Here is a 26,072-nt window from a genome sequence, read left to right as displayed (position 1 = left end):
CCCATTTTGTTGGGGTTTGCAGGGGACTGTCCTGTGCCTCTTCATTCCTTTCTCTTTGCAAAACTGATCAAACTCAGAGGATAGATATTCTAAGCCATTATCAGTCCTAAGGCACTTCACACTCCTGCCTTTCTCTAATTCCACTTCCTTGCACCATATTCTAAACTTAGAGAAAGTCTCTGACTTATCTTTCAAGATATACACCCATAATTTTCTAGTGTAATCATCAATAATAGACAAGTAGTACCTCCCTCCACCAACTGAATTTACAGGAGAGGGACCCCAAAGATCACTATGAATGTAATCAAGAGGGGCAGTGGATGAGTGTGTACCTGTTGGGTATGGAGCCTTCTTAGCCTTTCCCAGAATGCACTGCTCACAGGGATCCAGCATCTTGCAGCTACTCTCAGGAATCAGACCCTTCTTCACTAGCTCTTTCATACTCCCTTCTTCTGGATGGCCTAATCTCATATGCCACAGCCTCAGATTTTCAGCAGATACTGCATAGCTTTCACCATCAACAGCCCTAGCAGTGAGATAGTAAAGAATGTGATCTATGTCGGCTTTCATAATCACTTGATCCCCAGACCTCACAAACATCTTTCCTTGATTTAACAAAATATTGAAACCTTTCTGCTCCAACATCCCCAAAGAGATCAGATTCCTTTTCACTTCAGGGATAAACCTCACTTCAGTCAAGATTTTGATAGAGCCATCTTGGAGTCTCAGCTTCACCTTTCCAACTCCTCTGATCCTGCAAATATTATTATTTCCAAGAAGAATAGTTCCATCTGCCTCAATGAGATCATGGAACCAACTCTTGTTAGGCACATGTGAAAGCTGCACCCAGAATCCATAATCCACCTCTGACTAATCCCCTTATCTGCTACATTCAGGAGTTGGGTAGGAGGATCTACACCCTTTACACAATCAGAGGTGTTCTGCCCCTTGCCCTCAGATGCTTGCTTCCTCTTCCAAGCAAAGCAATCTTTCTTTAAATGCCCAGATTTCTTGCACCAGTGGCATGACCTGGTTTCCTTCTGAATATCAGGGGTGGATGCCTTTGAATATTCCTCATGCTTCTTCTTGAATTTTGGCTTCTTAAACTTCTTGACATTGAGAGCCTCTGGAGCTTGCACATCAGTGCCTTTACTGTTAGTTTTCTGGAGTTCCTTAGCCATGAGAGCTGAATAGACCTCTGTGTAAGTGATAGGCTTATCTCTACCATAGATAATGGCATCACTCAGTTGATCGTAGGAGCTAGGAAGAGCATTGAGTGTCAAGATAGCCTTATCTTCATCTGAAATCTTCACATCCACAGAGCCAAGATCATCAATAATCTTGTTGAACTCCTCTAGTTGCTCTATGATGGATGTATCTGCTGCAAAACTGTAGGAGTATAGCCTCTTCTTTAGGTAAAGTCTATTTGCTAGGGACTTAGCCAAACAGACTTCATCTAATTTTTCCAGAATCCCCACAGCAGTCTTGCATTCTTGAACATCTCTGAGCACTTTGTCTCCCAGACACAAGATCACTGCACTGTGGGCTTTGAGTTGCATTTCTTCCATCTTGGCCTGGGATTTGTCATCAAGAACTGGAGCCTTCCCTTTCTCTGCAGGTGCAAGAACCGCAGCCAACCCTTGCTGAATCAGCACAGCCTTCATTTCCATCTTCCATAGGCCATAATCATTTTTGCCCGTGAATTTCTCTGCATCTAGCCTTGCTTCCATCTTGAAAATCACTTGGAACTCAGCTTCAAGATTTCCCACAGGACGGCGCCACTTGTTAGCTTAGCAAGACTCACACACTCTGATTATCTCACACCCTCTCAGTATGAACAATCGCACACACACACAGAGAACACACACACTAGAATCTTGATGAAAAGTAGAGAGGATTTTCTTGGAGAAAAGGGATTCTCTTTATTGACTGAATTCTTACTCTACAAGATACAAAGGCCGAGCTATTTAAAGCTGGCACAAAAGTGGTAACCGCCACTTAACTAACAGAATCAAGAAACAAGAAATGAGAGCCTCAACGGCTACTTTCTAACAAACTAACTAACTCCAAACGGCTAGTTTCTAACTCTTGAATTCTGCTTCATTCTTTAAACCTTCCAGAATCTGAGTGTGCACTCATTCTAACAGAGGGAGTATGTAATTTTTTTAATGAAGTATTCGAATTTTCCCGTATTTCGTCTCGACATTTTAATTCCATAAATTTAAGTCCGTAAATTGAATAATTGTGAATTTTTAATTTTATTGCGGGAAATCCTAGTGGGAAGCCCTAGTGTAGTGGGAAGTCCTAGTAAAATGGGAAGGGCTAGTGATGACGTGGCAGGAAGTTTTTGTGGGAAGTCCTAGTGGGAGGAGCGCCGCCGGAGACACTCTAAAGATAGGTATTTTTCTCCCAAAAACCAAAAATGGAATTAGTATTGGAGTATTATTGGAGCTAAGAGTGTCTCCAATGGCGGATGTTGACGTACTTGGATTTTGCTTGGTTTTAGAGAGTAATCTTGCAAGGTTTTGATCACATTTCGTCTATTATCGGATATGATTATGATTACTTTTCTATTATTTTGGTATTTGACCATTTTGTTAAGAATGTGTAGAAAAAGGTACAAAATATATGGATGTGCAGCAGCCTTGGTTTGAGACAATATTAACTAGAGATTTTGAAGTCCAATCAGCCCCTAATGCATATCAATCTCTTCGTCTTCGAAAGAGCTTCACGTTGGTATCTCGCACGCTTCAATCGGAGTTAGGTAGAAGAAGTTATGGCCGTTATAAGAACACTGCGCGTTCCACAAAATTCCACGCGGCCGGGTGAATTAACCACCCGGCCGGGTACGGTGTTCTGCGCGGAATAAGTCAGAAAGTGGTCCAAAATGACCACCCGGCCGGGTGAATTTTACTCTTTATAATTTCACCCGGCCGGGTACGCTATTTTGGCATATTTTTATGCCAAAAACGCGATTTTTTATGGGGGATTAAAAAGAAGAACGCCTAGGTTTCATAATTGAACATTCCACCGCCTCCAAGACATTCCACACTTCCCCAAGAACACCTTGAAGAGAGATTTGAAGATTGAAGACTACAAATCAAGAGATTGGAGTCTCTAATCCATAGAATCATTCCACATGAGTATTTATTTGCTTTCTTTGATGTATTTGATTGAATCCATTGTTTTGGTTTTCATGAAGAACATGAGTAGCTAATTTTATTGTGGAGTTTTGGTGAAGACTACAATGGATGTTTGTGATTAATTCAAGGACTTCTTTAGATTGCTTAGCTCTTGTGGATTCTTTGTTCATTCTTGTGCCTTTTCAATTCAATTGCTTAGCTACCAATTGAGTTTGTCTACCTTTATAGTTGTAATCGAGAGATACCTACCTAGGTTTGTTAAGAGAGTGAGCATCACTTTGATAATCTACACTCGAGAGAGGGGAATCTTAGTGAGGACTTGGGTCTTTTGTTCTATGGAGTTAATCTAAACATATTAGAAGGAGACTTTAATATTAAGGGTTAATCAACGGGGTGAGTACACTCGCGAGGGGGCTCAACCTAGACTAGCGACTTTAGTAATCCTAGAGACATAAAATGGGTGATCGAAGTTGTTGAATCAATCACAATGCAATTCCATTGTAGTTGGATCCAAAACTCTACTCTCCTCTTTGTGGTATCTTTTCACTTGTGTTTATTTCTTCTTGTCACTTTTAATTTCTTTTTCATTGTTATATGCTTATAGTAGTGCTAGAACAAAACTTTTTCTCTTTGGATTGTCTAGATAGTAATCGAAATTTGTTCGTGGTACTTGAGTTGATACAATCTTGTCTCTGTGGGATACGATACTCTTGCTTGCTAATTGCTACACTAGCCCCGTACACTTGCGGGTATTATTTGTGTTAAAATAAGTTGAGTCAGACGTCCCGGTAGGACGTCGCCGACGTCCTACCGGACGTCCGCCGTAGTGAATGGGAAGGGCGCCCACGCCCATCCCATGTGCTCGTCGGATGGGCTCGCCCCTCACCCCCACGTCCGACCGGACATCCGCCACTGTGGCGAATGTCGGACGTCCGCGTTTTAAATTATTTTTTTTTAAACTCTATAAATACGGCTCGTGTCGAAATTTTAATTCCGTAAATTTTAATTTTAATTGTGAATTTATTAATTTTATTGCGGGAAGTCCTAGTGGGAAGTCCTAGTGCAATGGGAAGTCCTAGTGAAATGAGAAGTCTTAGTGGGAAGGGCGCCACCGGAGATGCTCTAATTACCTATTCTATTTTAGGTTTTAATGTACCTTTGAAGATGGTCTCAGTCTGAAGTGCGTACAACACATACTAATTCAATTAATGGAAATAATATTATACTGCATATAGCTAGTACCCTTGTATGGTTAATGAAGAGTTTGAGATCTTTTTCTATTCAAATTTCATATGTTTAATAACGATAGTATTAATTTAGTAAGCGTCCCCGGTTCTCAAATTATACAAATGTGAACATAATTATGAAAAATGTTCAAAAGCGGCGACAATGTGTAATTTATTAAGTATTGCTAGCTATAGCCTATATTATACAAAAATTGTTTAAAAGTGGACACAAAATCTCATATTTGACCATTTAACTAAAATTTTTAAATTTTTATTTACTACCAACTGTAAAAGTGGAGTATTTAATTACTGATTTTGCAAACATATAATATTCGTATTATAACATATAGCTGAGAATTAAGAAATTAACATGACATATTAACGATAAATAAAATGACTCACTATGTTGGATCTCTTTCCACATCAATTTTCCAAATCGGAATCTTTTGTTGTTGTAAAATCAGATAAATTAATAGTCGAATAATTTATAGGTATATTTTAAAGATCGATAATTTAGTGACTTAGTATATAAATATATGCCACAAAGCGCTCATTACACATAATATAACATCAAACTCTGATTCCTCTTCTTCATATCTCAGTTTGCGATGTCGAAAACTTACGATGAGTTAAAGAAATGGATAGTGATGATGAGCATAGTTGCCGCGGTCGCGGCCGAGCCTCAAGTTCCTTGTCTCTTATATTCGGCGACTCAATGATCGACAACGGCAACAACAACAATCTGCTTACTATTGCAAAGGTTAACTTCAAGCCCTACGGTATCGATTTTCCGTTGGGCCCCACAGGGAGATTTTCCAACGGCAACACTATTGTTGATATCATGGGTAACTAATGTTGACATTGACATATATACGAAATTTTCATAAATACATATGGTTTCAAATATTTGATTTTTTTTTTAAATTGTGCTTTTTGCAGCACAATTGCTAGGGTTTGAGGATTATATTCCCTCGTATTTGACTGTTCAGGGCAAGCAAATACTAAGCGGAGTCAACTTTGCCTCTGCTGCTGCCGGAATCCGACCAGAAACCGGACTCAATTGGGTAACGTAAAACAAGAAATAACTATTCTTGTGTCTCTGCGTTTTGGTTTATTTGCTTTTCTCGAACTTTTGCCTGATAGTCGTTGGTTCGAATGTTTTCTTTTAGGAAAAAAGAAACAACTTCCTATCTCTGTCTATGAAAAATAGTATCCGTAAGAGGCGACACGGATTTTAATGCGTATTTGATAAGTAAGAGCAATGAGAAAAAGTAGTTGATGCAGTGTTAATTATAAGTGGGACCTACATAATTAGTTATGAGAGCTGAGATTATTTTATATGGAAGCAATTGTATATTTTTTTGCCATTAGCCAGCCTGTTGATTATTAGTTAACTTAATCTAGTTGTTTTCAGGGTGACCGGTTTACTTTCGATGAGCAACTGACAAACTTCAAAAACACGGTGGAGCAACTCGACGCCATACTCGGGGGGCGAGAAGCGACATTAAATCACTTGGGCAAGTGCATATTCGTAAGCGAATTAGGCAACAACGACTTACTCAACAACTACTTCTTGCCGGAAGTTTACAACACCAGTAAAATGTATACGCTCCAACAATACATCCCCCTTCTCCTCAACCGATATACCGAGCAACTCAAGGTACATTGCACCCGACACCTTAGTTTCCGCAAATCTCAATCATCATCGTCGTCGTCGTCATCCCATTGTTCGCCATGATCGTAGATTCTGTATACCTATGGAGCTAGGAAGCTGGCTCTAGTGGGAGCTGGGCCGATTGGATGCATCCCTTTCACGTTGTTTACGAGGAGTGATGGCGTGAAATGTGCGGACGACGAAAACCGAGCTAGCCAGATGTACAACACACAACTCAGAGCAAGGATTGATGTTTTCAACGCTAGATTTCATGGGGCGCACTTTATATTGATCGACGGTTATAATCTCATCAACGATGTCATCAATAACGCCGAAGCCTATGGTTAGTACGGTCCACCATTTTATTACAAATGTTCGTTTTGTACTGTGGAATTGAAGGGGACCTTCAATTCTACATCCACTATTTAGTGTAGTACCATAAAATATTTAAATTTGGAATTTATTCCTCTCAATTCTACAATTTAAATTGTATAGATATAATAAATACTCTCTCCGTCCCTAAAGAATATGCACTTTTGGTTCGTCACGAGTTTTGATGCAAAATTGGTAAAGTAAGAGAGATGTAGAGAGAAAAAATAATTAAATTATTGTTAGTGGAAGATTGTTCCCACCTCACTAGAGAGATAAGAGTTTCCAAATTTAGAAAATGCATATATTGTGGGATGGACTAAAAAGAAAAGAGTGCATATTTTTGTGGGACGGAGGGAGTACTTGAACTTTCAAATTATTAAAATTGGACAATTCTTTAACAAAAACACACTTCACGCACAACACAATACACTACATGCACACTATACACTTACTAGTCTACTACACACATGTTGCATACTGCACAATACACCTACTACACACAAAATACACAGACAATAAAAAAAATTATATATGGTTTTGGTTTTCAAGGTTTTAAGGTGAAGAACAAGGCATGTTGTGGCTCGTCGCTGATATGTCTCCCAAACGACTACGTGTGTCCGAACAGAAGTGATCATGTGTTTTGGGATTATGCACATCCCTCGGAAACTGCATGCACGATCGTGGCAAGAAGAGCATACGTAGCTCAGAAGCCGACAGATGCTTATCCCTTTGATCTTCGCCGCTTGGCCCAACTTTGAATAAGCATGAAATTAATGTTTGATGCCTCTCACAAGTAAGGCTATAATTAGCATGTGCTCATATTCACACCGAATATTGGAAACAATGCCCTCTTTTCAATTGATGAATGGATCCATAAAATGCGAAATAGTTATCTTTTGAAAATATTACTATGAATTGCTTATTCTATGAGAATTGATCATGACAAAAAGGTGACGAGAAAAGTGTATCTTTTGCAAGCAAATTATATTCCGAGTTCACTCGGAATAGTGAGCCGATTCACAAGTGGTCTGAGTAAGAAGCAGTCAAGTGAATTATAAGATATTTGAGAAGTAGTATCACGAACAAGCTTTGTGTTTGATGACAAAAGCATTCGTTAACAGGTTATGTTATTGCAAAAATGTTCTTAATGGGAGGAGTACAACGTATCATGGTACCGCTATCCGTTGCTCTATTAAGTTCCAGGATGTCATTGCTTTGTCTACAATTAAAGTTGGGTATGTAGCATTAACAAAGACAAACAAACAAATAGTGTGGTTGCTGAATTTTTAGGGTAAGCTTGGAAACGAGTATAAGAATAATGCTCTATCATAATAACGGTCCAAGTGCTACAACCTTGGCAACAAATTCGACATCTCATACAAGGACAAAACATGCTGAGCGCCCACTCCCATTTAATGCTATAGATGAATTCCCGCTTGCCCTACCATTTCATATTCACACCAAGGCCATTATTTTCAATTAATGTATGGATCAATAAAATTCATTTACTAATGCGATATTGATTTATTAATTTCAGAAATATTATGACTACTTTCAGAGCACTAAACAATTTTTTTTTTCAATTAATGAATTTTGGTTTGCCCCCACAGCCCCACTCTATGCAGTATAGCATTACTTCACTCAAATAAAAATCCCCGCTTGACATGCATGAAAGCCGATATAAAACACATGGACGAAACGTCGTATTGCCTAACAATATTTAAACCATATATTTTTAAATCTCTTGTCACATTAGTGTATAGTTTGCAAAAAATAAAAGACGGATGATTGTAAAGATTAATACTTTTATAATTTATTTTTTATTTTGAAAAGTAAGTAATGACAAGCATCTGACCATTTCTAGTTAGGTATTAGTAAGAACAAAATTAAAATCTTTTTTAAAATAAGCTTAGCCAAACTCCACATGTATTTTTAGCGCATAAATTAATAAAAAAAAATTAACTTTCTCTCTTCGTCTAGGGTTAACTAGTCCATAGATTCTACAATTGCGACAAAGAAAGGCCCTCTTTCTCCGCCGTTGTCTCCGGCGACTTTGTGATCGACAAACTCAGGTGAATTTAGCTGTACTTCTGTGATTTTTTTGTATGGAACTTCAATTTGATTGACTTATTTCTTGAGATTCATTTTCGTGGTCTGGGATTTTGAGTTTCTAAGAATTACTAGGTGGATTTTGAGTTTCTTTTTAAGGACGGTTACATAGTTTTCACATATCCGTAGAATATGCAATTAAAAGTCCATGGGCTTGATAATGCACATGAAGCATATCTTATGGGCTGGGTCCACTAATTTCTTAAACATCCAAGAAATAAACTAGATTTAGGTATTTTTAAGGGGTAACTGCTTTTAAAGTCACCAACTTTCTCTGAATTCCGATTTTTTCCACGAACTTTAAAAAGTTCGTGTAATATCATGAACTTTATTGTCGGTTGTCATTTTCCCATATCAGGTTTTCCGGTCTGGTTCAAATTATTCGTTACCTATTAAGATAATGTTTAAATTCTTTTATCTTACTATCATTATCTTCATCTTTGAAATAGCTTCGCGTGGGTACCTTGTACGCCTCAATCGGAACTCGGATGAAGAAGTTATGGCCATTTGATGAAGGCTGCAACCTTGTACTATCATAATGGCCATAACTTCTTCATCCGAGTTCCGATTGAAGCGTACAAGGTACCCATGCGAAGCTATTTCAAAGACGAAGATAACGATAGTAAGATAAAAGAATTTGGACATTGTCTTAATAGGAAACGAACAGTTTGAATCAGACAGGAAAACCTGACATGAGAAAATGACAACTGACAATAAAGTTCGTGACATTACACGAACTTTTTAAAGTTCGTGGGAAAAACCGGAATTCATAGAAAGTTGGTGACTTTAAAAGCAGTTACCCCTATTTTTAATTACAAAGTTAATAGAATTACAAATTAATTAATGGGATATATAAATGTAACACGTTAATTTAAAAATAATAAGTCTACAATCTCATCTTTTAGTAATTTAAAAATGTTATACGTTTACTTCTTATATTAAAAAATGACATTTTGCACTAACTACCACCAAAAATTTGCAATTGAAAGTTTGTGTCCGTATCGTGAAGTCCGTATCACAAAATTCTAGATAGGTCTGCACCATAACCTAGCTACTCGATCTTTTTAATGTTTTAATTACGATAAAGTAATTGTATTAGCTAGTACTCTCTTTCTTCATACAAAAATGTCTTATTTTTACTATTTTGGAGTGTTCGCGATTTATAGTTCTATTTATCTTTTTTTCGTTCTAGGTTGACCAACTATTCATCAAATTCATTATACTCATATTATATTATATAACAATTCTTATATAAAACTGGGGTTCATATTCTACCAACTAATTTTCTTATATTTCTACACAAAATCAAACAAATTCTTAAAAATACCGCCGAGTCGAATGAGACTATAAATGATTAACGGAGGAAGTGGTGTATATTAACCTATTACTAATAAATAGTTCACAAAATAATTAACGACATTAATTGACAAGGATAAGTCCTAGTTTACTTTGAACTTTTATTAGTTATATATATATATATAGGGGTGCGTTAAAATGACAACACTCTTAAAATGACACTGTGACACCACGCTAGACTGCAATATTATAAACGCTAGACTGCAATATCCAATACACTAGACTGCAATCTATAGATTGCAGTCCAGCGTATTGGATATTGCAGGCGGGAAAAATTGCAGTCTAGCGTATTGGATATTGCAATCCGCGAAAATTTACCCTTGAATAATTTTTATGATTGCCACATGGCAGCTGATTATTCGTCCATGTGTACAAATGATTGGCTAAGATTGGTGGTATGGTGTTACTTTAAGAGGTGTTGTCATTTTAACACAAACCTATATATATATATATGGAAGTAAGCAATTGCGATTCTTTGATGGCGGTGGGGCAATGCTACATTTCATGTATACAACATTGAATATTTTGGTTAGAGCATCTCAGACCGTTTATATTAAAATCAAATCCATTTTAGTGTAAATATAACATCAAATATGATTTTACTCCAATCATTTATACTAAACTTAAACTTAAAAGAATATTCTCTATATTATATTTTTTTACTCATAAAATTTGAAAAACTTGGTTTGAGTTTAGTATAAACCGAAAAATAGGTATTTTTCCCCAAAAACCAAAAATGTGATTGGTTTTGAAGTATTATTGAAGCTAATTATCTATCCCATTTTAGGTTTTAGTATACATTTAGAGATGGTCTTAGTCTGAACTTTCAAGTTTGTACAAATCGAACACATACTAATTCAATTAATGGAAATAATATTATACTGCATATAGCTAGTACCCTTGTATGGTTATTGAAGAGTTTGAGATATTATTCTGTTCAAATTTCATATGTTCAATAACGATAGTATTTATTTAATAAGCGTCCCCGGTTCTCAAATTATACAAATGTGAACATAATTATGAAAAATGTTAAAAAGCGGCGACAATGTGTAATTTATTAAGTATTGCTAGCTATAGCCTATATTATACAAAAATTGTTTAAAAGTGGACACAAAATCTCATATTTGACCATTTAACTAAAAAAATTTATTTTTTATTTATGAACATAATTATGAAAAATGTTAAAAAGCGGCGACAATGTGTAAATTATCAAGTATTGGTAACTATAGCCTATATTATACAAAAATTGTTTAAAAGTGGACACAAAATCTCATATTTGACCATTTAACTAAATTTTTTTTTTTATTTACTACCAACTGTAAAAGTGGAGTATTTAATTACCGATTTTGCAAACATATAATATTCGTATTATAAGATATACCTGAGAATTAAGATATTAACATGACATATTAACGATAAATAAAATGACTCACTATGTTAGATCTCTTTCCACATCAATTTTCCAAATGGGAATCTTTTATTGTTGTAAAATCAGATAAATTAATAGTCGAATAATTTATAGGTATATATATTTTAAAGATCGATAATTTAGTGACAAATAACCTTAGTATATAAATATATGTCTCAAAGCGCTCATTACACATAATATAACATCAAACTCTGATTCCTCTACTTCATATCTCAGTGTCCTTCTCTTGCCAAACTGCAGGTAGATGTCGAAAACTAACGACGAGTTAAAGAAATGGATAGTGATAATGAGCATGGTTGCTGCGGTGGCGGCCGAGCCTCAAGTTCCTTGTCTCTTCATATTCGGCGACTCACTGATCGACAACGGCAACAACAACAATCTGCTTTCTATTGCAAAGGTTAACTTCAAGCCCTACGGTATCGATTTTCCGTTGGGCCCCACGGGGAGATTTTCCAACGGCAAGACCGTTGTTGATATCATGGGTAACTAATGCTGACATTGACATATATATGAAATTTTCATAAATACATATGATTTCAAATATTTGATTTTTTTAAATTTTTTGTGTTTTTTGCAGCCCAATTGCTAGGGTTTGAGGATTATATTCCCTCGTATGCGACTGCTCAGAGGAGTCAAATACTAAGGGGAGTCAACTTTGCCTCTGCTGCTGCCGGAATCCGACCAGAAACCGGCCTCAATTGGGTAACGTAAAACAAGAAATAACTAGTCCTGTGTCTCCGCGTTTTGGTTTATTTGTTTTTCTCGAACTTTTGCCTGATAGTCGTTGGTTCGAATGTTTTCTTTTATGAAAAAAGAAACAACTTACTATCTCTATCTATGAAAAATAGTCTCCATAGCATGCGACACGGATTTTAATGCTTATAATTTGACAAGTAAGAGCAATGAGAAAAAGTAGTTGACGCAGTGTTAATTATAAGTGGGACCTACATAATTAGTTACGACAGATGAGATTATTTTTTATGGACTAAGTTGTAGTATAATTTTTTGCCATTAGCTATCCTGTTGATTAGTTAGTTAACTTAATCTAGTTGTTTTCAGGGCGACCGGGTTACTTTCGACGAGCAACTAACTAACTTCCAAAACACGGTGGAGCAACTCGATGCCATACTCGGGGGGCGAGAAGCGACATTAAATCACTTGGGCAAGTGCATATTCATAAGCGGATTCGGCAACAACGACTTCCTCAACAACTACTTCTTGCCTGCAGTTTACAACACCAGTAAAATGTATACGCTCCAACAATACATCCCCGTTCTCCTCAATCGATATACCGAGCAACTCAAGGTACACTGCACCCGACACCTTAGTTTCCACAAATCTCAATCATCATCGTCGTCGTCATCCCATTGTTCGCCATGATCGTAGATTCTGTATACCTATGGAGCTAGAAAGCTGGCTCTAGTGGGAGCAGCACCGATTGGATGCATCCCTTTCACGTTGTTTACGAGGAGTGATGGCGTGAAATGTGCGGACGACGAAAACCGAGCTAGCCAGATGTACAACACACAACTCAGAGCAAGGATTGATGTTTTCAACGCTAGATTTCATGGGGCGCACTTTATATTGATCGACGGTTATAATCTCATCAACGATGTCATCAATAACGCCGAAGCCTATGGTTAGTACGGTCCACCATTTTATTACAAATGTTCGTTTAGTACTGTGGAATTGAAGGGGTGGATTTTGAATCATGGAACCTTCAATTCTACATCCACTTTTTAGTGTGGTACCATAAAATATTTTAATTTGAAATTCATTCATCTCAATTCTACAATTTAAATTGTATAGATATGATAAATATTTGAACTTTCAAATAATTAAAATTGAACAATTCTCTAACAAAACACACTTCACGCACAACAGTACCCCCACTGCACACAACACGATACACACACTACATGCACACTATACACTTACTGGTCTACTACACACATGTTGCATACTGCACAATGCACCTACTACACACAAAATACACAGACAATAAAAAAATTACTAGTAATTTTTTTTATGCCAAACCCAACCTGTTTTTGAGTAGTGAAGTTATATAAATATATGGTTTCGGTTTTTAAGGTTTTAAGGTGAAGAACAAGCCATGCTGTGGCTCGCCGCTGATATGTCTCCCAAACGACTACGTGTGTCCGAACAGAAGTGATCATGTGTTTTGGGATTTTGCACATCCCTCGGAAACTGCATGCACGATCGTGGCAAGAAGAGCATACGTAGCTCAGAAGCCGACAGATGCTTATCCCTTTGATCTTCGCCGCTTGGCCCAACTTTGAACAAGCATGAAATTAATGTTTGATGCCTCTCGCAATTAAGGCTATAATTAGCATGTGCTTCCCAACATTTCATATTCACACCGAATATTGGAAACAATGCCCTCTTTTCAATTGATGAATGGATCAATAAAATGCGAAATAGTTTACTTTTGAAAATATTACTATCAATTGCTTATTATATATGTTAAGTGTATTTGGTTATGAGAATTGATCGTGACAAAAAGGTGACGAGAACAGTGTATCTTTTGCGGGCGAATTATATTCCGAAGGTCATGGAAAGATTTGGTATGGATCTCTCGAAACATATGAATATCCCATTTTAAAAGACACTTCAAGCTTTCTAGAATTGATTGCCATAAGACAAATAAGAACGTGACAAAATGAAATTAAAAAAAAAATCTATAATTATGCCTTATTGATTGTTAGCATCATGTATGGCATGACGTGGATGCGACTTGATATTACTCATACACTGGGAGTAGTGAGCCGGTTCACAAGTGATCTGAGTAAGAAGCATTGAGAAGCAGTCAAGTGAATTCTAAGATATTTGAGAATACTTGTGTTTTGATGACAAAAGCATTTCGTTAATAGGTTGTGTTGTTGCAAAAATGTTCTTAATGGAAGGAGTACAACGTATCATGGTACCGCTATCCGTTGTTTTCTTAAGTTGCAGGATGTCGTTGCTTTGTCTACAATTAAAGTTGGGTATGTTGTATTAACAAAGACAAATAAACAAATAGTGTGGTTGCAGTAGGGTCAATTTAAAAACGAGTTTAAGAATAACGCTATATCATAATAACAGTCGAAGTGCTGCAACCCTGGCAACAAATTCGACGTCTCATTCAAGGACAAAACCTGCCGAGTGCCCACTCGCATTTAATGCTACAGATAAATTCCCGCTTGCCCTACCATTTCATATTCACACTAAAGCCATCATTTTCAATTAATGTATGGATCAATAAAATTCGTTCACTAATGCGATATTATGACTACTTTCATAGCACAAATGCCATTTTTTTTTTCAAGTAATGATTTTTGGTTTGCCCCCACAGCCCCACTCTATGCAGTATAGCATTACTTCACTCAAATTCCGCTAGATATGAAAGCAGATATAAAACACATGGACGAAACGTCATTTTGCCTAACAATATTTACACCATATGTTTGTAAATAGTTTGCAAAAAATAAAAGAAGGATGATTGTAAGGATTAATACTTTTATAATTTATTTTTTAGATAGATTTCGGAAAAAGGGGCTCAATTCGCAGGCCTTTCGAAATTTAGGATTAAATTCGCTGACCTTTCGGAATATGGGATTGTGGCATGCGAATTTTTCGAAATAAAGGATTTTCGATTTTTTTATGTGTTTTGTTTTCTTTTTCTTATTATTGCTCTCACAATATTTATGAATGGACTAAATTATCCCTAAATTGTGTAATGGAGTATTTTTTTTATTCCAATTTTATTTTCTTAATTCCCACTTCAACTCATCGCTCCATCTCATCGGAAACCTCCATCTCATGCTCCGCCGCCCCCCACTGCCTCTCTGTGACCTCGCCGCCACACAAGGCCCCCTGATGCATCTCCAGCTCGGCGAGCTCCACTTCCTCATCGTCTCCTCCGTCGACTTCGCGAAGCAAGTGATGAGAACTCACGACGCCAACTTCGCCAATGCCAGCAAGCAGAGCGATCCCATGCTCCGCCGCCACGATCGTGTTCGCCGTCGGCGCATTCACCACCAAACACCCGAACTCTGTCGCCGCCTGCAGATCCACATTATCAATCCCGACGCCGGCAATTCCAACGACCTTCAGCTTCCCCTTCGCCGCCTCGAACACTGAATGCTCCATTTCTTAATCCCTCTATCTCCCAGTCCGATTCCTCTGCCCACCAAGGCCAAATTCCTTCACAATTGCATAAACCATCCAACTGCTAATCCAACTACAAAGAGGGTGGGGGAATTTGAGTTTTTGTAATTGATTCTTTTAGATGGATCGGAAGTGGGAGAGAAACAGGTAGACGACAGCTAAGGGAGGAGGCAGTGGTGATTAACTGTGATCCGTAGACATTGGTGAAAATAAAATTGGAGTAAAAAATTAAAATTGGGGTGAAATATTAGGGATAATTTGGTCCATTTTAAATATTGTTAGAGCAATAATAAGAAAAAAGGAAACAAAACACGTAAAAAATCGAAAATCCCTTATTCCGAAAAATTCGCATGCCACGATCCCATATTCCGAAAGGTAAGCGAATTTAATCCTAAATTTCGAAAGGTCTGCGAATTGAGCCCCTTTTTCCGAAATCTCTCTATTTTTTATTTTGAAAAGTAAGTAACGACAAGCATTTAACCATTTCTAGTTAGGTATATTTTTCTTACTACTAATACCTTATTAGTAAGAAATATTAAAATCTTTTTTAAAATAAGCTTAGTATTTTTAGCGTATAAAATAAAATAAAAAAATTAACTTTCTGTCTTCGTCTAGGGTTAACTAGTCCATAGATTCTACAATTGCGATAAAGAAAAGCCCTTTTTCTCCGCCGTTGTCTCCGGCGACTTTGTGATCGACAAACTCAGGTGAATTTAGCTGTACTTCTGTGTTTTTGTTGACATGAAAATGACAATGTGAGCTCTTTCTGGTCTACACTAGCAGTGGTAGCAAATCGAAGAAAATGCTGCAATAGTTGAATTTTTGGCTTTTTTGGTAGCATTTATTTGTAGGGCTCACGATTTTGTTTCTGAATTGGGCATAGGATTTTGTTATGATTGTCTTTGATTTGGCAGCATGAATTTGAATGCTGAAATTCCCGCTGTAAATAATGGGGAATATGAGGATTTGTGTGCAAATTAAATGATTTCAAGTTTGTGAAATTAACTAGTCATTTGAACTCTCTAAAACTGATCAAGTAAACTGGATTTCTGAAACTTGGAATTTAATCATAAAACATAGCCTCATCATAAGATTGTTAGCTCTTTTTCTAGTGTTAACATTACCATTAGATGATGAAAATGTGTTGGAGATAAAAAGAAGATTCTCTTTATTGTGGCTAAAAAGGAGCCTCGTAGCTTTTGTGTTTTAGCTGTTAGTTATTTGTTCGGGATTCGAGAGGTTTCTATAAGTATCTATACTAATGTATTGAACAATGTGCCGTATCGGGATGAAAATTGAGAATCAGAAGTCATGGCTCTGTTTCTCTCCATCTCTTGTTAACTGGTTTCTTACTAACAAGCCACAGTTTAATCCTAATTTGGCGTTGCTGCTCGTACTTATTCATAGGGTTTATGGATTGTGTTTTATCTGTGAGTTATTTGTTCGGGGTTCGAGAGGTTTCTATAAGTATCTACACTGTTGTATTGAACAATATGTCGTATCTGAATGAAAATTGAGTATAAGAAATAATGGCTTTGTTTCTCTCCATCTCTCGTTATTGCTTTCTTTCATTAGTTCATATCCTGATCTTGTTGGATTGAGGTGTATGAGATAGAATCTAGCACTTGGCAGCTCATACTTATTCATAGGGTTTAAAGATTTGTTTCTGAATTAGGTGAAAGATTTCTTTTATGGTTTAAATACTTAAATTGACTGCTTTGATTTGGCAGCATGAATCCGAAGAAGGACAAAGTTCATGCTGTAACTCCCGAGGAGGATTATGGTGATAGATGGATGAGACTGATCTGGAACAATGATCTTTTGACGAAAATATTTATCCTGTTACCTGCAAAATCTGTTACCCGATGCAAGTTAGTATGCAAACATTGGCTCTCACTGGTCTCCTCTGAGAAATTCTGCCATCTCCACACCCTGCACTCCCCAAAGCTGCAGCCGTCTCTTCTCCTGAATCCGAACCTGGGGAATCCAAGCTTGCAGTTCTTTAACTTCAATCCATTCATGAATGGCGAGAAGCTGATGATACCTTACACCTTCTCTTTTCCAAACCCCATCATCATTAGTTCTTGTAATGGGCTGATGCTGCTAAAATCTCACCATAAAGATGAGAGTTTCCATGTATACAATCCCACCACTAAGCTGTCAAGAAAGATTAGTGTTACCGATGCTTATCGTGACAATATTGTGGCGCTTGCATTAGCTTTTGATCCTTCAAAGTCTCCCCACTACAAGGTTGTTTGCATTAAGTCAACCTCAGAAGATCGTATCAATCCTCTTGAGGTAGATACTTGTGCGATCGAGGTTTATGACTCAGAGAGTTGCGTTTGGAAGCTCATGTTGCGATTTGTGTTTCCTCAAAGGCTTGAAATGTGTGGTGGATACGGGGGAGTGTACTGTAGTGGATCGATATATTGGGATATCTTGGACACACTCGTCTACTATGATATTGCCCAGAATGATTTCGATACTCTAGATATGCCTAGATATTCACCTTCTCTCCGGAAACATATTCTACTTTCGGTTGACTCTTCCTCTCTTCTGCAAGGGGCAAATGGTCATCTATACATATCTAGATTGTTCACAAAGGCTAGCAACTGTCAATTGATTAAGCTGTTTGAGTTGGATATGCATGATCGTCGTTCTTCTTCGTGGTTCTTGAGGTACGATGAAACAATCCCTCACCATGAACACATTTCCCCAATTAATGGCTATAATGAACAATTGAGATTCATTAAGGGATCATACGACACAGAGACGTGCAGTGTACTGTCTCATATGTATGGGATGATTAGTGTCTATAGTTTCCTCGACAAGAGCTATAAGTTGCTCGTTGATGTGACAGGCCCACCATTCAACATTCAGGCCAGTTATGGGGGTCCTCATATGGAAATGTATGAATTTATTGAATGTTTAGCTGTTGTTTGAGGGATGAGATGCAACTTAGACTACTTTGATGATATTACTATGTGACTCTATGCTGATGATTTTTAGTTTGGTGTTTTAATGCAACATTTTCTATGTTATCTTAGCATTGTGTTTATGAACAATCTTTATTTGAGCTACTGATCATGCATCTCATGCCGTCCACGAAACCTTAAACTTTGGAGTAGAACTCATCAAGTCAGGTCATTTCCAGGCCAAGTTGTATGGCATAATACTCCATCCGTTTGTCTCATATTTCATTTTCTGTCTTTTTTCTCAAATAATTGTCTCAATTAGTTTTTGTTATTTTTGGTGATTAAATTTCACATTCACTAACTTTTTCCGTTTATATTTTATTACTTTCATGCACAAGATTTAATAAATTGATGTTTGAAAGTTAAATAAGGTGAAAATAAAGTATGGAAAAAGAATGAAGTAAAAGGAGAGTAGAGTAGAAGATATATAGAATGAAATTTTAGCCAAAAAAATAGTGAAAAAAGATTGGGACGACTTGAATATCGTGCTACTGGGCAAGTAGCTTTGACAGAAGTAGCATATAAATGCATACTCATATTCCACTCGCTTTCCTTTATAGTAATTTTTAAAATCTGAGCCGAGTCAAAGTAATATATAAACTATTTAATGCATCTCACTATTAATGAGTCATATTTCTTTTTTTGTCGCCTCATCATAAATGTGTCATTAGTCTTTTTAGTAATACTAATACTGCTATTTTTATTCTCTTTTACACTATTTTATTTCCTATTTTATTTTTTTTTCTTTTTTCTATTTTATTTTTTAGCATAATTTATTTTCTCCATATTAAATTTATTTGAATATTATTTTTTAAAATTTAGTGCTCAAAGAGAAGTAATGCCCCAGTTACTAGGCAAGTATGGAAGAAGTTAAGGCAAGTAGCCAATCTTTTTGCAAGCCCAATTGTAGTTTTGAGTCTTTCATATCAATATACACACTATCCGTCTTATTATAAGTGATACATTTTTTCATTTTAGATGCCTACTTCTACTTTTTTTACTATCTTTACTCACCTAAAAAAAAAAGATATTTGTATAAAATTACTCGTCAAATAAAAAATGCTTCATTTAGAGTGCGTCAAAATATTTCTAGGCTCATCAATTGCTCAATTGGGCTTAGAAAACTGTTTTTAAATTCTGGCCCATTAGTTCAATGTAAATTATTGCAACAAGTCATGATTTCATATAAGAAATAAAATTCAATTTAGATCATTAAATTAGAAACAAAAAAAGACAATATTAATGCTAATAAATTTAATATGTTTTGATTATAAATTGATATGTTCAACTGAATTCAATAATATTGGTTTCATTTTTAGGTGGTATATGTTGATATTTTGACTATAATACTTTTTTGAATAAAATAAAAGAGAAATTGAAAAATCATCTAGTGACACATGGCATAAAACAGATTCCATATTTTATTCTCTGTTTATATAACAAATTAAACATCATTTTCTTGAATTTATACTTCAAAAGATATGTTTCATTAATTGATATCTCACTTAATAATGGAGCAAATGAAGCACTTATCTCTTTAAAATAAGTTTAGCCAAACAAGTCCTTACTTTGCGCATAAAACTAATAAAATGAATTGTAAACTGATATATTCAATTGAATTGAGATATAAGTATATATCGTAAGAGTACTTTTTAAATAAAATTAAAGAGAAATTGAAAAATGTGTAATTCTCCAAATTGAATTAAAGAGATGTGAAATTAACTACTCATTCGAACTCTCCAAACTGATATATCAACTCGTCGGATTCGACCGGGATGGTGAATTCCTTGACTACCGCGGAACTGGTGACGTTTGAGGGGCGGAATTAAGTTTCGCAGTAGCATAAGTACGAGGAAGTGATCGGTTGGAAAGAATGAAGCTTAATTGGGTTTCTAATAAATTTCAAATTCATCCTTCTAAAAAAAATCTCAAATTTATTAGGTTGCTAATAGCAAATTTAAAGATTAATAAAGTCAAAATCTCACTTAATTGGATCTTACTGTCAGTTTTTTACGGCACCATCAAAATAGGATGATTCTATTGAGATTCATTTTTGAAAAATAATATTCAGGATCAACTTCGTAAACTAATCATATACTCCATGACTGACAATGTATTTTAGCCTAAGAAGGAATGATGTGCTGCATGCGCTCCTATATATGAGCGCTACTTAGGCGACTGCTGACATAGCATTGACATAATCATTTTTTGTTTTACTCTGTATTAGTTTCTTTCGTTTTCTCCCACAAGGTTACAAACACGAATTCGGAGGATTCTATTTTATTTTTCACATACATTTTTTTCTTCATATAAAATTAATTTTAATGTTATTTTTTCAAAATTTGGTGCAAGAAGAAATAAGGCCCCAGTTTTAAATGGGATGAATGGAGTGCATGATATTATAGATGTTACTCCATGCGTGTCATAATAGTTGTCACACTTTCCTTTTTAGTTTGTCTAATAAAAGATTTCACGTCTCATAATAGTTGTCGCACTTTCCTTTTTAGTTTGTCTCATAAAAGATGCCACATTTCATTTTCTGAAGAAAAAATTCTCTCTCTCACTAATATAAATATATTATTTTATCATTCCACTTAACGCACAAAATAATACTCCATCTGTTCCCTCATAGTTGAGTCATTTTTCTACTTTGGGAAGTTCTCTCATAGTTGAGTCATTTCTATATACAGTAACACTTTTTCTCTCTCTTACTTTATTTACTTTCTTCTTTATTATCTCTCTTATTATTTTTTATCTATTTACTTAACACACTAAACATCCATTTCTTAAACTCCGTGTCGAAAAGTTTTGCTTCAACTATGAGGGAACAAGGGAGTAACTCCTAAAACATCATGTTGTTACCCAAATGTATCATTTGACAAGGAAGTACTACTCCCTCCGTCCCAAGATAAGCGAGTCACATTCCTTTTTGGGATGTCACATTATAAGTGAGTTATTTTCCTTTTTAGCAAAAAAATCTTCTCTCTTACTTTATTCTCCACCTATTTTATTCTCTTTTTACTTCTTTATTTTTCTTTCTCTCATACTTTATCCTCTATACTTTAACTATTTAAATATTAATTCCATAATTCCATGCCCAAAAGAAGGACTTCACTCATCTCGAGAATCTCGAGACAGAGGAAGTATTACAAGTAAGAAACTCATGCATTACTAGCTAAGTATGGAAGAAGTTTAGGCAAGTAGCCCATCTTTTGTAAGCCCATTGGTAGTTTTGGTCCTTGTATATATATACACATCAATCCGTCTCACTCTAAGTGATACTCCCTCCGTCCACACAAATAAATAAAGTTATTAATGACATATTATTAATATATAATTGGGAAAGTAAGATAGAGTAACGGAAAATATGGTGAGACTAGTGTTAGTGGATCGTGGGATACATATTTAGAATGATGTGTATGGTTGGTATATTGGTTTAAAACTTTTAATTTTTAGAATTAGTCTGATTTATGTGGACGGCCTAAAATAGTAAAACTTGTCTATTTTTATGGATGAAAAAAGTTTTTTTTTTTTTTAAATATCTATTTTAATGGATATACTTTTTAGACTAGAAAACATCAATAAGTTTACTTATCCTCTTTTCGCTAAAAAAAACCAAATAAATTTCCACATTTTATAAGAAATGCTCTATCTAGAGTGCATCAAATAAAGTGGAGTAGTACTTCAAGGCTCATCAATTTCTCAATAGGGCTTAGAAGCAGTTTTTTATATTTTTGGCCCATTAGTTAAATGCATAAGGTCCGTCATGATTCTTAATAGTACTTTATTCTCTTGAAAAAAACGAATTTATCTCTAGGTTTAGGTTAAGCTAGTCAACGACACACAGTCGATTTGTCTACAATTACGTTAAAGAAAAGCCTTATTTTTCCGCCGTTGTCTCCGGCGGCTTTGTGATCGACAAACTCAGGTGAAGTTGGTTGCAGTTTCTGTGTTTCGTTGATGTCAAAATCTCTTTCTTATTTGCCTCTTTTCTACACTAACAATGGTACCAAATCCACACACTTGTTGTAAAAGATGAATATTTGGCTTTGTTATTTCTTCCTTCGCCCCAAGTTACCGATTCCATTTTGAGTGTCCAAGTTACTTGAGTCATTTCTCTTTTTCGTTAAAAACAAAATAGTTAATCACCTTTCTTTTACTTTACTCTCTCTTCTATCTCTTACTTTATTCTCTCATTTACTTTATTTAATTCATTAAACGAAATTTTCTTAAATCTCGAAAAGAAATGCATCAAGTAACGTAGGACGGAAGGAAGGAGTGGTATTTATTTGTAGGGTTCAAGAATTTGTTTATGAATTAGGAATTAGATTGTGTTGTGAGTCATGGCTAGAGTACTTCAATTGACTGATTAACAGCATGAATTTTCAATGCTGAAGTTCCTGTTGTTAATAATAGGGAGGCTCATAGTGATTTTAGGATTTGTATGCAAGTGAAATGATTTCGAGTTCGTGTATATATTGATTTGAGTGATAACAAGATGTGAAATTAACTATAGTCATTTGAACTCTCCAAACTGATCATGTCAAGTAAACTTGGATTTTGATCATAAAAAATAGCTTCACTACAAGATTTTTTGCTCTTTTTCTAGTGTTAACATTGCCATTAGATGATGAAAATGTGATAAAAAGAAGATTCTCAACTCAGCTAGTCCTTCTCACTTGTGTAGCTTCATTCTCTTTGTTGTGGCTGGAAAGGATCCTCTTACCTCTAGTGTTTTAGCTGTGAGTTATTTGTTCGGGTTCAATATGTTTATGTAAGTATCTACACTGTTGTATTGAACAATATGCCGTATCTGAATGAAAATTGAGTATCAGAAATAATGGCTTTGTTTCTCTCTATCTCTCATTATTCCCTTGTTTCATTAGTTCATATCCTGATCTTGTTGGATTGAGGTGTATGAGATAGAATCTAGCACTTGGTAGCTCATACTTATTAGTAGTTAAAGATTTGTTTCTGAATTAGGTGAAAGATTTCTTTTATGGTTTAAATACTTAAATTGACTGCTTTGATTTGGCAGCATGAATCCGAAGAAGGCCAACGTTCCTGCTGTAACTCCCGAGGAGGATTATGGTGATAGATGGATGAGACTGATCTGGAACATCGATCTTTTGATGAAAATATTTATCCTGTTACCTGCAAAATCTATTATCCGATGCAAGTTAGTATGCAAACATTGGCTCGCACTGGTCTCCTCTGAGAAATTCTGCCATCTCCACACCCTGCGCTCCCCAAAGGTGCAGCCGTCTCTTCTCCTGAACTTGAACCAGAGGAATCCCAGCTCGCACATCTTTAACTTTGATCCAATCATGAATGGCGAAAAGCTGATGATACCATACACCTTCTCTGTTCCAAACCCCACAATCATTTGTTCTTGTAACGGCCTGATGCTACTAAAATCGGACCGTACATATGAGACTCTATATGTTTATAATCCGACCACTAAGCTGTCAAGAAAGATCTGGGTTACCGATTCCTATAAGGACAATATTGTGGCACTTGCCTTAATTTTTGATCCTTCGAAGTCACTCCACTACAAGGTTGTTTGCATTAAGTCAACCGTAGAGGATCGCATCTATCCTCTTAAGGTAGATACTTGTCGGATCGAGGTCTATGACTCGGAGAGTTGCGCTTGGAAGCTCAGTTTGCGATTTGTGTTTCCTGAAAGGCTTAAATTGAGTGGTGGATACGGGGGTGTGTATTGTAATGGCTGGATATACTGGGAGATGTTGGATGCAGTCGTCTACTATGATATTGCTAAGAATGAATTCGACTGTATATTAAAGCCTAGTTATTCATCTTACCAGTTCCAGACAAGAATGGTACATTGGGATACCACTTACTGTCTCCATGAGGCAAATGGTCGTCTATACATATCTAGATGTCTCACAAAGGCTAACGAATGTCTGTCAATTGAGCTGTTTGAGTTGGAGATGGGCGAAGGTGGTTCTTTGCAGTGGGTGTTGAGGCACAATGAAACAATCCTTCAACATGAACCGACCTCCCCATTAACTGGTTATATTGATCATTTGAGAGTCATTAAGGGACCATATGGCACGGAGACGTGCAGTGTACTGTATCATATGGGCGGGAAGATCAGCGTCTATAGTTTCATCGACAAGAGCCATAATGTGCTCGTTGATTTGACGGGCCAACTGTTCCACATGGATGTATGGGGTCCTGAGTTGAAAATGTATGAATTTATTGCATGTTTAGCTGTGGTTTGAGGGATGAGATGCAACTTAGACTTTGATGATATTACTATGTGGGAAGGCTCTATGCTGAAGAATTTTAGTTAGGTGTTTAAAAAGTATGCAACATTTTCTTTATTATCTTTACGTTGTGTTTATGAACACTCTTTATTTTCTGACTTTGCGTTTATGAAAAATCTTTATTTGAGCTCCTAATCATGCATCTTAAGTCGTTTAAGTACGAGATTTGTTAGTTCGAAACCTTGAAGTTTAGAGTCAAGCTCATCAAATCAATTCATTTCCAGGCCAAGTTGTGTAACATAGTACTCTCTCCGTCCATGAATACTTGTCTTGTGGTTCATTTTCCGTGAATTTTACTTTTGGTAAATGAACCGTACATATTCACTTACTCTTTCTACTAATATTTTATTACAAAACTAATAATCCTTTCATCCCAATAATTTTTTGATTTTCCATTGACATTTTACTTCATTCACTTTTAACTACTTTTGTGCACGCAATTTAAAATATTGACATGTAAAGGTTAAACAAAATGAGAATAAAATATAAAAATTAAATTAAAAGTTTTTTCCCGAGCCATAAGTTGCTCGTTAATTTGATTGCACTCTCTCCTATTGCTGAAGAAAAACATTTCTCTCGTCCACATATCAAGTTGGCAATATGAGTTGGTGTGTGAAATAATAGTAATATTTTAATAGTGTAGTGATAAAATGCAAACTTATATATTGTACAAACTCAAAACTCCTCAACACAGCTTCAACACAGTTTCAATACAATATCAACAGTGTAAAATTTTAAGATTTTAATGTCAACACAGTATCAACACAACATCAATCATTGACTACCGTAGAAATTCTGTTGACGTTTTTCTGTTGATGCTTTTTTGTGATCTGTTAAAAATTTTCAATGGTCCATATCATAGTTTTGAGTTTGCATAATATTTAGAGTTTTCATTTGATCACATTCTTATTTCGATAAGTGTAATCATAATTAATAAAGAAACTAAATGAATATAAAATATGAAAACTTTCCTCAACTTTTTGCATAAAGTTTGGAAGAAAACTTCCGTTTTTTATGCAACGTATGGATACTTGAAATGCCACCATAGTAAATTCAGCAAGATAAGTTTTATATATAGATGCTTCTTGCAAAATCTCATAATTTTCAAAACACTATATGTGTCTGTTTTTATTGTGATTGGGATTTGGGAGGTCTAGCTAGTTCATCTCTCATATCTACTATTTTAAATAATCATATAACAATTTCTACCAAAAAAAATAATCATATAACAAAACATTTACTTCCAAGCGTATTTTAAAAAACATTTAAGCCTTCATCATTTTCCATAAAATGTCCCACAATACAAAATTCTGACGAAAAGCCGATTCTTCTCGTCATAATCTAAGGTAGA

General features: G+C 35.8%; 3 protein-coding genes and 1 pseudogene across 5 annotated transcripts; all 4 read left to right on the top strand.

The window, feature by feature from the left end:
- The first annotated feature begins 4,943 nt into the window (after positions 1 to 4,943).
- On the top strand, positions 4,944 to 7,277 carry LOC125194492 (GDSL esterase/lipase At1g29660-like; annotated as a pseudogene). The gene is made up of 5 exons (XR_016129121.1): positions 4,944 to 5,214; positions 5,309 to 5,433; positions 5,784 to 6,029; positions 6,114 to 6,366; positions 6,945 to 7,277. The product of XR_016129121.1 is annotated as a GDSL esterase/lipase At1g29660-like (transcript).
- Positions 7,278 to 8,402: 1,125 nt separating this feature from the next.
- Positions 8,403 to 18,502, top strand: LOC125194489 (F-box protein At5g07610-like). Of its 2 annotated transcripts, none has more exons than XM_089056069.1 (2): positions 8,403 to 8,467; positions 17,187 to 18,502. In XM_089056069.1, exon 2 carries the CDS (start codon positions 17,188 to 17,190, stop codon positions 18,397 to 18,399), a length of 1,212 nt encoding a protein of 403 aa, XP_088912195.1. In that variant the 5' UTR covers positions 8,403 to 8,467; position 17,187; the 3' UTR covers positions 18,400 to 18,502. The 2 variants fall into 2 exon arrangements, with proteins under 2 accessions (XP_088912195.1, XP_047948692.1); XM_048092735.2 differs by lacking the exon at positions 8,403 to 8,467 and adding an exon at positions 16,049 to 16,163.
- LOC125195402 (GDSL esterase/lipase At1g29660-like) lies at positions 11,267 to 13,702 on the top strand. Its single transcript, XM_089056091.1, has 6 exons — positions 11,267 to 11,382; positions 11,530 to 11,771; positions 11,867 to 11,991; positions 12,349 to 12,594; positions 12,676 to 12,928; positions 13,381 to 13,702. The coding sequence occupies exons 2-6, from the start codon at positions 11,534 to 11,536 to the stop codon at positions 13,587 to 13,589; spliced, it is 1,071 nt and encodes a 356-aa protein (XP_088912217.1). The 5' UTR covers positions 11,267 to 11,382; positions 11,530 to 11,533; the 3' UTR covers positions 13,590 to 13,702.
- A 3,731-nt stretch (positions 18,503 to 22,233) lies between the features above and the next one.
- On the top strand, positions 22,234 to 24,819 carry LOC125194488 (F-box protein At5g07610-like). The gene is made up of 2 exons (XM_048092734.2): positions 22,234 to 22,359; positions 23,470 to 24,819. The coding sequence occupies exon 2, from the start codon at positions 23,471 to 23,473 to the stop codon at positions 24,674 to 24,676; it is 1,206 nt and encodes a 401-aa protein (XP_047948691.1). The 5' UTR covers positions 22,234 to 22,359; position 23,470; the 3' UTR covers positions 24,677 to 24,819.
- Positions 24,820 to 26,072: the final 1,253 nt, after the last annotated feature.

The sequence above is a fragment of the Salvia hispanica genome, chromosome 4 (assembly GCF_029641045.1).
Source record: "Salvia hispanica isolate PSC_SH4W2 chromosome 4, Shi_PSC_v1, whole genome shotgun sequence".
NCBI lineage: Eukaryota > Viridiplantae > Streptophyta > Magnoliopsida > Lamiales > Lamiaceae > Salvia > Salvia hispanica.
This window is presented reverse-complemented; position numbering and strand designations above follow the sequence as displayed.

Excerpts from the sequence above, each read along its gene's own strand:
- LOC125195402 (XM_089056091.1), top strand. The coding sequence starts at position 11,534 with ATGTCGAAAACTAACGACGAGTTAAAGAAATGGATAGTGATAATGAGC. Across the intron at positions 11,992-12,348 it reads CAGAAACCGGCCTCAATTGG|GGCGACCGGGTTACTTTCGA; the intron begins GTAACGTAAAAC and ends AGTTGTTTTCAG. Across the intron at positions 12,929-13,380 it reads CAATAACGCCGAAGCCTATG|GTTTTAAGGTGAAGAACAAG; the intron begins GTTAGTACGGTC and ends TCGGTTTTTAAG.
- LOC125194489 (XM_089056069.1), top strand. The coding sequence starts at position 17,188 with ATGAATCCGAAGAAGGACAAAGTTCATGCTGTAACTCCCGAGGAGGAT.
- LOC125194488 (XM_048092734.2), top strand. The coding sequence starts at position 23,471 with ATGAATCCGAAGAAGGCCAACGTTCCTGCTGTAACTCCCGAGGAGGAT.